This window comes from Stylophora pistillata, chromosome 10 (genome assembly GCF_964205215.1).
Source record: "Stylophora pistillata chromosome 10, jaStyPist1.2, whole genome shotgun sequence".
In the NCBI taxonomy this organism is placed as follows: domain Eukaryota; kingdom Metazoa; phylum Cnidaria; class Anthozoa; order Scleractinia; family Pocilloporidae; genus Stylophora; species Stylophora pistillata.
The window spans coordinates 20896644-20909616 of record NC_142528.1 but is presented as its reverse complement, the minus strand read 5'-3'; the positions used below and the strand labels follow the sequence as shown (position 1 = coordinate 20909616).

Here is a 12973-nt window from a genome sequence, read left to right as displayed (position 1 = left end):
AGTCAAAATTCGGGATTATCAATTTCAAAGTCAGAGATGTGGTGCCGAAACTGCCTACGGGCCATCTTATATGATCTAGGATCTTCTATAAGCCAAATTAGCTACTTGAACAGATGGCATGGAAGAAACTATCGAGATAGGCGCCTTTTTGGTGCCTTTTAATATTAAGACTTCTTTAGTGTTATCTTTTAGACGCGCGTTACTGGAGACGAATACAGGAGGAAGGCTTAGTAACCACTACAGTTCAAGATGGCGGCCAAAACTTCTAGAATAGAGATGGACGATAAATTGGATTTTTTATCCTCAAAGTTCGATCCATTGAAAGCCCTATACAACAGAAACCTTCAACCACCAATCCTTAATATAAAAGTATTCAATAATCTGGTAGAATATGCAGTTGCAATCAAAGAGGGAAAGACGAAGTCAACTACAGTATCCACGAGGAATAAAGCGCAAAGTGTGAAATCTTTAGCACCACATGCTGCCTCTAGAACGAAAAATCTTAAACCAGAGTACAAACCAGCTGAGAAGGAAGTTCTGCAAGAAAGACTTAAGGCTATTGCTGAGTCAAAAGCATGTACCGCCGAGGACAGAAAAACTGGGATGAAGATGGGTGGGCGATTAGAAGACACAAAACTGCGCGAATTTATGCTGGCCGAGGAAACCTTTAAAGCACAACAACGAAAGAAGAAACGGATGGATGTGATACAAAAAATGGAAGGTAAGGGTCGCTACGGCTGTTTTATGACTCTGACTTTTCTTTGTTTGGAACTTAGTAGATTTGTGGATAAATTTTGCTTAAGTGTTAGGGGAAATTCTTTGATATGAAGGTTAATGAGGTCATGTCCAGGGCAAGACTTAAGCAAATTTATAAGGGGTTTATTGTGGGCTGATAATGATATAATTCAGGATAGCATTGGGCAGAGTGATTTTAAAGAACTGTAGTGAAAGTGTGTTGTAGGTGGCTAGGCAATAACAAATTCAAGTTATTGTCTACACATTCACCGTGATGACACTGAATAAAGGTTAAAATCTGTCCGATTCATCAATTCGTCAAGTAGATTCCATATATATACCGAGAAGTAGTTCATGATCATTTAAAGTCACTGATCACTTCAAAAGGTACCAGGTTATAGGGAAAAATAAGTTCCTTAGGGGCTTCTGGCATCAAAGCGCATTCCTTATGTTCTTACAATTTTTTACTACTTGTGTTGAACAAGATGAAAAGAAAAAAAGGTCTTTTGTTGTTAATGCATTATTTCCTCTAATACAGAGCAATTTGAATAGATTTCATTGTATAGAGTTAGGAAAAATTAGAAAATGCCAAGTTTCTTGCTTTGAAGCAAGATTGTCATGAGCTTGAGATTGAACAATGTAGAAAGGTATGTTCTTCTTGCAAAATATCTCAAACTTTTATCAGTGCAACAATAATTCCCAAAATGTTCAAATATTAGATTGATGAAATAACATGTCTTTCAAGTCAGCTTAAGTGTGATCAAACAGATTGATATGGTGCATGTAAAGTTTTGCAGCTCACTAGGTGGCAACAACCTTGCATGCTTGTCTGCTTTGTATATGGTACTAAGGGAACTTGAGGTAGAGAAGCCTCATATTAACATTGTCCAACCTTTTGAGCGAAGTGATCTGACACTGATGCACTCAACTAAAGTCCTTTATACCCACATTTCTTGGAGTCTGCTAATAACCCAAGCAGCTCACTCCACTAGAGCATGTCCCAGTGTCTTCAATACAAACTGAAAAGTAGTGTTTCTACTCTCCCAGGATGCGATGCTGTTTCATTGTTAGTTACTCCCCCCCCCCCCCCCAACCAGCTTTTCATCTGGTTTCCCTGACTGTTTGCTGCAGCCAGTAATACTGGGTGGAGAGAAGCTCTTCAAGAATTAAGTGTCTACTTACCAACCTATACACCCTCAACTTAGTCCTAATTGTGAACCCTTTAATACTTGTGTGACAGTTGTAAACCTGTTGCAATCTGTTCTACATTTTTCTCATGCCTCTAAGCACTCGTGCATAGTGTGTGTAAAAGGTATGACTGTTGTATGGTATTAGAGTGTAAAGAACCTTTCCTGAAAATTGTTAAAAGTAATGAGACCTACAATGGAATAGTAATTTTGAACACAGGAGTCGTGGTAGTCCTGTATCAACCATGCTTGGTCAGTTTTCATTATCGGTTTCCTTGGATAAGGATGACAATCCATAGATCTTGTCTCTTGTATCTTCTCTATACTGGTTTGCAGGGGACACCTAAGAACCCACATACTACACACAAAGAGTAGGGAACATAGCTCCTGGTGTTGTTGTCCAGCCTTGTTACTGTTTTTACAGGCCCCATGTAGTGCTTTCAATGAGATATGAAAGAGGTGGCTACCTCGGTACAGCACTGGCTGGAGAGTGACTTGAGCATGGTGACTGCGACTTGAGCGAGTGAAATATACCCAGGGACTCGCTACAGAATACCCACCAGAGCTCCGGCAGGTGCCAGGTCTTTTTGAAAGCACTGCCCATGTAAACGAGCTCTAAAAAAACAAAAAAAAAATTAACTTTAGTAGCTAACACAATTACTGGTAACCCAGTAGTTTACACTGTGGGCTGTAAACAAATAATTGAAATTGAACATAATATTGTTAAGAATCCCAACTAGCCGGAGGCAAACTAGTTGGCTATTTACAAGCATGGCTGAGGATTTGAACTCGGAGCTACTGTGAAACAAATCTAGGGAGTGGTCAGAGCGGGACTTGAACCCGGGAACGACGGATTGCGAGTCCGACACGCTGACCACTCGACCACAATGCCTCCACTAAAGCTTAACTGGGCTAGCTTGTCCAAACATTTCAAATAAATAAATGACATAAATATCCAACTATATTACAAAAGACCAATGTTTGCCTCCCGAGGCATGCATATACACAGAAACTCCCTTCACCCCTCTAGCAATATTGGTACATGTAAAAACCAGACAATTACCATGTCTTGCTATAGTTTACAAAGTGGATTACAACAGTGCTTGGGGGAAGGGGGGAAGGATTCAAATCTAGTGATATTGCATTAAGACTTTCAACCTCCTTTGTACATCTACAGTGTCCTTTGTACTGAGTTCTTTACTTGCATGGCCTTAATATTAAAGTTGTGTACTATATGTTTCAATTTACCCAAGTTAAATATTTTAGGTCCTATTTGTTCTGCTGTTTTTTTTTCTTTAATTATGTTTGTACTTATTTTCACTTTAAAATTATCAACACTTGTTCCTGCATTCAATTTCTTAAATTTTCCTAACTGAAAGGTATATTTCAAGGCCATTATATGAGTTTTCTGTTTACACAGATCTTAGGCAAGGACCTTTCAGAATACTTCACACTTGTCTTACTGAGAGGCGCAGAATACAAGTGTGGACAAGGAGATACAAAGGACTGCGCAGTGTTCTGGCTGGATACCTTGTTGCTTTTGATAAACACATGAATCTTGTGAGTACACAAGCAGCATAGAATGTTTTGCAATACAGTAGACTTTTGATAACTTGACCTTAACCCTTTCACCCCAGAGATCTCATTACTAATTCTCCTAACTGTCTGTCATGCAATTCATATTATGTTAGTTTGGAGAATTTGGTATTGTATAAACTATTATTTCCCTAAAGCGTTACAAAGACAAGATACCTTGTATTCAGTGTAACCTAACCTAGCGAGAACTGACTGACTGAACTGACGCGTTTTGTGTAGACAAAAAGAACAAATTCTTTTTTGCTCGTTACATTTTGACATACATTGTTCGAGTTGTCAAGAGTGAAACTATACAGAAATTGATCTTAAGGGCGAGAGCAATAGTTTCGAGATTCTGCCGGAAAAATGCCTCATGGTTAGCACCATGCAGAAATAACCGCCTCCCGGTTAGCTCAATTGGTATAGCGCCGGACTGTTGTGCGGGAGGTCGAGAGTTCAATTCCGGCCGGACCAACACTCAGGGTCTTTAAATAACTTATTAGAAATTGCTGCCTTTGTAATAATTTCTGCAAACGGTTAGACTTTCTAGTCTTCTCGGATAGGGACGATAAATGGAGGTCCCGTCTCACAACCCCTTAAATGTGATTTAAATTTGTGGGACGTTAAAGAACCCACACACTCCTCGAAAAGAGTAGGGCACGTAGTGCCCGGTGTTGTGGTCTATCTTTGTGCAGTGTCTATCCAGGGTGAATTGGGGGGAGGCGCGGTGCCTCGCATGGACCTTGTGTTCCGTTCGCATTAACCCTTCCGGGTCTAGTCACACCCGGTAAAGTCGTTAAAACTAAAACTAAAACTGAAAATGATAATGATAATGATAATAATCATCTTTATTTCTACCAAAATAAAGACCTATCTCAAGTTACATTCGTAATTTTGATCCACATTAGAAATATATAGACAAACAATATTCACGTCCATGGTGAATAACCACGACCTTCTCAACGTTACATTCTATTTGTTTGCAGTGCAAATCACTCATTGGGTTTCAGATAAATTTTCCCTTTTGCCAGGTATCTACAGTTGCTAAAAGATTTCACTTGATGCTTTTATAGGTTTGGTGCTGAAATATTTCTAAAGCTTTCTCCCTTTGATTTTCACTCTTCAATTTCACTCTTTAATTTCAGGCTCTGTTTGATGTGGATGAGGTTTACACCTTAGAAGAAAGAGTTGAAAGGCAAGAGTCTCCCGAAAAAACAAAGAAAAAGAAAAAGAGAATGAAGAAGACGGCAAATTCTCTGCTAGAAAATGAAATAACAGAAGAGATCATGAAAAGCGAATCTGCTGACAGAAACTCCTCTACAATGTTTGTTATTGATTTTCAGGCTGGTACGAAGACGTTCCTGCCTTGTACAAATGCCAAACCTTCTTCCAATTGTAGTAAATCCACCTGCAGCAATACAGTTGAATCGGTTTGCGATGTTTCTAAAGATGCTTTTGAAGATTCTTCGTCACCATCAGCAAAAGCCCTGAGTACAGCTTTACAAACTCCTTTCTTTCATCCTGTGGATCATGCTCACCAATCTCCTCTCACAACTGATGATGAAAATTCTGCAAGTAAAGAGTCTGAGGATCTAAAAGATTCTAAAGGAAGCGATAATTCAGTATCAAAAAATAAGTCTGATTTTCAAACGATAAAAACCCCAACGAGAGGTGTAAGTGTCTGTGTCAATGGTAACGGAAAGAACGTTCAGATTGGTAACGAGAAAGAACCCACGCAGACACACAATTTTGAATTCATGACAGAAATGAGTGGGGAGACAGTAAAGGAAGAACGGCCTTTACATTGTACCCATGGAGAGAAACGAATCGAAAGGACTGAAAACGCTAATGGATCTAATATTCTGCAAGGAGAGACCCATTATCTCGAGGTTCATGCTAGAAACTTAACAAAATTGGAGCTTTGCGGAAGTCTCGAAACAGCCCACTGTGGTGAAGCATCAGTACCATTTGTGGAAGATAAGGACTGTGGTGCTATTATTGTACGTGACTCTCGCCTTGTGGATAATGACACCATTTTACTTCGTCGGGAAAATAATGTGAAACACGACAAAGAGCAAATTGAACGAGCTGTGGCTGAAAGAAATTCTCCTATGACACTCTTGGAGTGCTTTGAATCAGGGGAAACTGAAGAGAATGTAGAGAAACTACAGGGGTCCATCGAATGTGTACCACTCTCCTCAAAGAAAGTTGATGATTTTATTGGTTCAGTTAGCAGGGACTCGACTGTAGATATTTCATCTTGTCTGAGCACACGTGAACCAGGTTTGCCGTCTGTAAACGAAACTTGTGGAGCAACGAAAGCGACAGCAGAAAAAGGGAACAATGCAGAGGCAGTGCACGAACAGGAGGAAAGTGTCTTCGCCGACGAGAAATTCCAAAATAGAAATATCATACTTGCTTTAGATAGTATCATTCAATTGGAGAGTGAAAGTAAAGACTTGGAAGAGGTTAGTCGTGATGATTGGACAGGTCCTCTTGGGCAGATTTCAAGTGGAACAGAAACTGATGAAAGTTTGTATATGGATTACAAAGATACGGTGAATTGTCAAAATATTGAAAAAGGAAATCCGGTCAACTTCAAAGGTAATGAGCGGTCTACAGTGAATAAAGCACCAGAAGGGTTTAGAAGAACAGAAAGTAACTTTGCATTAAGGTCAGCCCGTCTTCTCGTGGCAAATGAAGATACACAAGAGACGACTTCGCACTTTATTCGTGGGGATTGTCATGTTAGCGAGACATGTTTCACAAGTCAATCCGTGTGCATCACCACTACCGAGGCAACTACATGTAAGGAGATACCAGCATTCTCGTCTTTTTCTTCCTCTCTTATCTACTCCGATCGAGACTTCCAGCCAAAAGAAAGCATATGTAGGACTAGATTGGATAGTGTAAGCGAGACTGGAAGTATCCTCCAGAATGCGGTAGTAAAAGCCACTCAGCCAGGACCTTTGAAAGCGGACGGTGAATATGATCTTGAAGCCAAAAAGGATGAACGCCCATCCCTCATGTTTTTAAATCCATCTGATTCCACTATAGGGGAATTCTCAGATTCACAAGAAAATCGATGCAATCTTAGGTCTTCTACCGTGGATAGTAGAGGGGACCCTATTTCTCCCGCTACTTGTGTTGTGGTTAGTACCGAAGAGGAAAAGATTGACAAGGAACTAGAGCCAGAAACTGTCTCTAACGCCACTTCAGAGTTTTGGAAGACTGACCATCTGAAATCCAGTGGCAAAGGTCCGTCTCTACAATGTGGAGCAAAGCTTGATCAAAGAAAAAAGGAGGAAGGAGTTTCGTTCGCAAAGAAAACGAATGAATTTAAGGAGATTGAAGATAAGGAGGAAGGTGAAATTACTTCCGAGGAAGGTGAAATTACTTCCGAGGAAGAAGGCGCTTTAGAGGCTCAAAAGCAGAATGAAGAAGATAAAGAAGAAGGTGAACTTTCTTCGTCTGACTCCGATGTAGAGATTGCTATCAAAGCCTCTTCACGGGGAACCCAACAAGAGACAGCCCGTCACAAAAATGAAGTAGGGGAAGGCAAAAATAAATTCAGAAGGAAAGAAAAAGAGTTGTGTTTGATAAGGGGCCAGTTGACGGCTGAATTACGTGAGAAATCGTTTAAGGAAAAGTCCAGACAACCTGGAAATTCAGGACATGAGGGAAGAGCTTCTTTGTCTTCTGCTAAAACGTCCGATTTGCGAGCAAAGTTAAGTCAAATGAGGAAAAAGCGATCACTTTTGAGCAGCGGGTCTTCAGGTAGTAACACTAAAGCTCATGATTACAGTCTTCGTGGAACACAATCGGCTGCAAAACAAGAAAAAGTTAAACAAGATGGTTTGAACGCTCTAAATAAAGCGAACAAGAAGGATATTAAACTAATGGGGTCTTCTCAGACAAAGAGGGAACATACAGACAACCCTTTACGAGGAAGCGGGTCTTCTCCTGATTGTAACCCTCTGAGTAATGACAGAAGGAGCAAAGTAAAAGGAAGCACTGAAACAGCGATAGCACGAAGTAGTAGATCTCATCAGGAAGTTGATGATATAAAAAGGAAAATGAGAAGCACAAACTCAAGACGCAAAACTGAGGGTCGTTCTCAGAGCTCCCACTTCAAGTCGAATAAAACTGATCCAAACTCTACTCCTCACATTGAGTCAAAATGCAAGGAAAACAAAGGTAGTTCAGGTAGTGTTGAAAGTCATCGAACAATAGTGAAGGCGAGAAAACCGTCAATCATTCATGGCACGTTAATAGTGAAGAATAGCTACAGTAGTGAAGACAAGAAATTAGCGAAAGATTCTGAAATGGTAGTAGGGCAGAAAATGAAAGCAAGCGCGAGCTCGCAAGTATCGGTGTCTGGAAGTTTACCTAAACGCGTTACGATTGAGAATTCGAAGAATGAGGGCTCAGCTGGGAAGTGCACTCTTCGAAACAGCGATTTAAGTGATCACTTATCTGATTCACGTGATGAGAGAAGCTTGGGACGTCATTCGGAGAGTGAAACAACATCGACTCATGCCAAGGGCAGTAGTGAAAGTGACATCGACGGCCGTAGGAAGACAAGATCACTAGCATTAAAGTCACAACTCAAAGAGCAAAGTAAGTCAAGGGGTAACCTTAAAGTGACAGATGAGTCAAAAGAAGTGGTAGCTAATGCTGAGAAACAGCAGGCGCACAGAAAAAAAGGGGTATTAAAACAGGCTAAGACCACAGTCAAGGTTTCTCCACGAAATGCGTCTAGAAAGGTTGTTAAAAATGCGAATGCGAACGTTACTTCTAAAACCAAAAGGCAACCTGAACAAAGCGAGATAGGAGGCACTAGGAAGCGAAGGAGAGCTGGCAGTGAAACAGTATTGCAGCAGGTAAAGAAATTGCGTCTTGAACCGGAAGACAAAGATCCTCCAAAATTACCTGAAGATGCTTCAACATTTGAGATTCCCCGATCTAATTTGAAACGTGGCGAAAATGGTACTAAGATCGAAAATCAAAGACCTACTTGCAAGAACAGTCATTCTGAAATAAGAATGGATGGACATGACGACCTTGAAAGAACGAAAACCCTGACATATAAAGATGGCTCTCAGAAAAACACTAATAGACTGCACAGCCCTCAGCTTAAAACAGTTATAGTAGGTGGTAACAAATGTTTAGTGTACAAACATCGTCATGTTAACCAGTTGTTTCTCAGAGGAGATAACGTTGTCATGGTAGCTTACGCAAAGTGATGCAGACGATTGGCTTTTACCTTAAAATGGAAGAAAATTTATGAAATAGGCTTAAATCAATTGTGAATCTAAATTTCGCCCAGGTAATAAATTGTGTTACCTGATACATCTTTAACATAGAAGGCAACGATAACGTACGCATATAATTTTTTTCACTGTGAGGAGAGGTGAATGATTGGGCAACGCAGCAGATTGCACGTTTATGTTAAGGACCTAAGTTTGCACAATGTTCAGTGGCATTAAACCCGTCGCAACTTGTTAACACAGAAACAGGGAGTTTCCAACATAAAAAGCAGCACTGTAGTTTTCGTTGTAGATTTTTGCTGGCTTTCCCAATCCTTCACCTCACCAAGAAAACCCACACTCTTAATTGTGCGCATAAACTGAATGAACATACGTTTCTAACCAAGTCAGGATTATTTGACACACAGCCAGTGTAAAACTATTAAAAGGGTCGACAGCTTGAGAACGGGATGAATTTACAAGAGAATACTAATTTGAAGTGTTTCAGCAAAAGGGTTACCCCAACTCATAAAAAAATTTGCCATATTGGCCGGATATAGTGAGCATCTGCTATTGTAACGTGAAACAAAGGTCTTTGCCAGCTATTTATTGATTTCGTATTTATTTGCAGAGTCTGAAAGGAAACAGATCAAACGTTTATCTCAGTATCAACAGTAACAAGTAGAAAGTATTACACTTTTACATCGAAAATATTAAACGCTAGAGAAGTAACTGTGCTGCTAAGCCACTTGGTTTGATTCAACTACACACGGTAATCTTGCACAATATCAACGAATCCATTGAATAGATAAAGATTTTATTCATTGTCACAAGCGTCGAGCGAAGAACAGGAAAAAAATCCGAGTCACCCGCGAGGAATCGAAATCGAAGTCGGCAATACCTTTTCGTTGTTTCGGAAGATCGGGGGGGGGGGGGGATTGACGAGTAAAGAAACGATATGAGTGGCACTATACCAAGGCAGGTGTCCAGCTCCTTTGTCTCAAGTGAGATAAGTTTCTTTTTTTACCTGGGACTTTCTCTGGGATGGACTGAGCCCATTCCGTAGACTACAGCATTCCGAAGAAGATACGTGTTTTTGCTTTGTTACGCTCAGTAAGTCAACTACAATCTTTTCTGATGCACTCTATGGTTCGCGCAGTTGCAGATCGTGCCTTTTGCTATCTTTACACTGAGTCATGCTATCCTGATCGAATCATATTTAAATTTAAGTGATTTTCTGAGGTGGAAACAACAATGAATCAACCTTTCTAAAAGATTTAGACGTCCGATCACAACTTAACACGCTCTATTTGATAAGAATAAGGTTATGTTTCCAAAAGAAGTAATTTTTGTTTGAAATCAGACACGGCTGACACGGAGTACTGCTGACGGTAATATACACTATGAACAATGCTTCCAAACCGAACTTTGTGATGGCAGTCCAAAGAATCTCTTGTTTCCAGACGTAATTGGTCCATGCAGTAAGCATGTTTGGTGATTAACCTCTTTCAGGGTCTAGTGAATACGGTGCGTTGATGGGTACGAAGTTCTTGGAACTATGAATTCGTGGCAAAAAAATAATAAATGAAATGTATTTTTAGGACACTTAGATTATTAGGTGCATCTGAATAGTTATGCATAGCTACATACAAGAGGGAAAGTGTAAGTTTAATCCATTTAATCCCATGGAAGGCCGGAGATTAGCGTTCCACAAATTGTAAGATGATGTTATCAGAAAGTGCATCCAGTGATCAGCAGTTACATCCAGCTGATGAAACTAGCGCGTGAGTTGAGATATGCTAATGACATATTTAATTGCTGTGGAGAAATCTGGGGGATCATATTTGACAATTTCATCTTCCTGTTTAAACACGTCTGTTAACGGGAAAATGATTGCGTAGATTTCAAAGCACTTCCTGTGTCCTTCACCCTTCAATTAAAATGCTTGGTGCTTCAATGTGAAGAGTACATTTGACAATTTAATCTTCCTGTCTACACACGTCGGCTAACGGGATGATGGTTTCCTTAATTCCAGAGCACTTGTTGTGTCCATCGCCCTTCTACCTCGGCCACGTCTGTTCGTCAGTAAGTGCACTGTGTGTTGTCTGAATTTACGATCCTGAGCAGCATATATGACTGGATTAACAGCAGAGTTAAGAACGAGCATTAAATGGCTGACCGAGAAAGATATAGGTACCCACCAATCTGCTGTTGTAAAGATCTCGCCAGCAAACGTAGATAGAAAGTAGTGGAAATCAATTGGAAGCCTACAAATGATGTTAATAAAAGATATGACAATGACAGTTTTAGTCAGCTTTTTCCTCTGCATCATCAGTGAGCGCTGAGAGATTTCATTGACTTGTGCCTTTTTTCCCCATAAGCGATACACCACTCGCACATATAATCCAACCTGGATTACAAGTGGTGCCAAGCTCAGGTCGATACACCAGACGAACACATCAATCTTCCACAACGTTTCCGACCAGTCGTAAATGCACGAGTTCTTCTTTTCGTCAAACTTTATGATCCAAAACTCAAGGGAAGCATAACCACACGCAATAATCCAAGTCAAAGCGATTAAAAGACGGAGTTTCTTCGAATTAATTCTTCCCTTTGAGCTGTGGGGATATAACACGGCGTAGTATCTTTCCCATGCAATGAACATCAGTGTCAGCATTGAAGCCACAGCAGCCAGATATGTGAAGCAGGCATGTGTCAAAAGCTTACATAACAAATCTCCCACCCAGCCGCCGGGGTGCGTATATAAATCATTAAGAAGTGTTCTCGGTATCAAAAAAAGACCGACCATCGAGTCAGCCATGGCTAAGTTTGCTAACAAACAGTTCATTGGAGTCTGCATTCTCTTGTGTAATAAAATCACTAAGATGACCGATACATTTCCAACAAGGTTTAAAGCAATAGCAATAGAGAATAGCACTTTGAAGGTCGTTTCCATCGAAAGAAAGTTGTTGTGTATTCTTAACTTCGCTCCATATACGTTTGCGAATGCGATCACTTATGTTCCATTTCATTTCTTTTCATAAACTGTAGAAACGTGAGGTACCGCAGACTCACTGGCCTCGTCCATCCCAAGCGTATGGTGTGAAATTTTCTCTTAGTTTATCGAGAGTGATATTTTACCGGCCCATAAGCGGCCCCTCTCGCAGGGAACAGGTGAAATTGAACAATCACGTCCCATGATTAATTGAATACACGCATGTAATGATTGCTATTTCTATTGTCGATTGTAGATGTAATAGACAAGCACATATTGTGGTTAAGTCAGTACAACAATAATGACAGTTTCCTGTTCTTTTTGGCACAGAAAATAAAAAGTGACCTAGTTCAATCAAAGCTAAGAAATCACAACAAATAAGAAATATCAAACAATTTTACCAATGCGAAACAGCACGATCTGAAAGGCTATATAGTCATATTTTGATCTAATAGCTGAGACGTTTTGCTTGAATTTGCCTCTTATTTGTACAGGTGAACATTGCTTTTCAAGGATATTTTTAAGATTTCACAATAGTAGGAATTTTAAGCTTTCTGTAAAACGTAAATTACACCTCCATAAACGTAGGTTAAAAAGTGTTTGATTACAAAAACAAATGCCATGGGTAATGACCAGACGACGAATGCAAAATAAAGCTACCTCGTTAATTTCCATTTTTTTGTGCAATTTTATGTGACAATTATATATGACTTTATGAGACAGGATTTCAGGAGAAGTAAACATGTTTTCTTAACATGTATTAGTTTCACCTTCGTTGATGCTGTTTGTGAGATAAAAGTAAGACTGAAATCATGTCGATTGTACGTGCTGAGGTCATTAACCATGATCACGGCTCAGATGTTGCTTTCCATTTTGATTACGGGAGATCAAAGTAAGATCCTTAAGTTTTAATGTTAAACCAGCAGCACGAGTACTCATGCGCCAGGATTTCTTAAAATCCGGGGCCTGCTGGCTATGAAAGAGTACAGAGCGATTAGGTCAAGTTACAACGTTGAGTGCGCTGATCGTCGACCGATGTTTTGTGACTCCTAAACTGATTAAACATTTACGCTATGATATCGCTTGTCCTCGTTGATGGGGGAACTACGAATTAAAAATAAAAAAAAAAAGGATAAATAACCCTTATGGTAATATCGAATGGAAGGTAAAACCAATAAAGCCATGACAAATTATTGTGCACTATTCCAAAATCATCTGCCTCCTGCTCAAAC

At 40.0% G+C, this 12973-nt stretch overlaps 2 protein-coding genes across 2 annotated transcripts; one reads left to right on the top strand and one right to left on the bottom strand.

Moving 5' to 3' along the window:
• The first annotated feature begins 213 nt into the window (after window positions 1-213).
• On the top strand, window positions 214-9088 carry LOC111326036 (uncharacterized). Its single transcript, XM_022929963.2, has 3 exons — window positions 214-721; window positions 3343-3482; window positions 4643-9088. The coding sequence occupies exons 1-3, from the start codon at window positions 250-252 to the stop codon at window positions 8741-8743; spliced, it is 4713 nt and encodes a 1570-aa protein (XP_022785698.2). The 5' UTR covers window positions 214-249; the 3' UTR covers window positions 8744-9088.
• Window positions 9089-9621: 533 nt separating this feature from the next.
• LOC148722198 (QRFP-like peptide receptor) lies at window positions 9622-11888 on the bottom strand. The gene has a single exon (XM_088736471.1). It carries the CDS (start codon window positions 11700-11702, stop codon window positions 10752-10754), a length of 951 nt encoding a protein of 316 aa, XP_088592597.1. The 5' UTR covers window positions 11703-11888; the 3' UTR covers window positions 9622-10751.
• Window positions 11889-12973: the final 1085 nt, after the last annotated feature.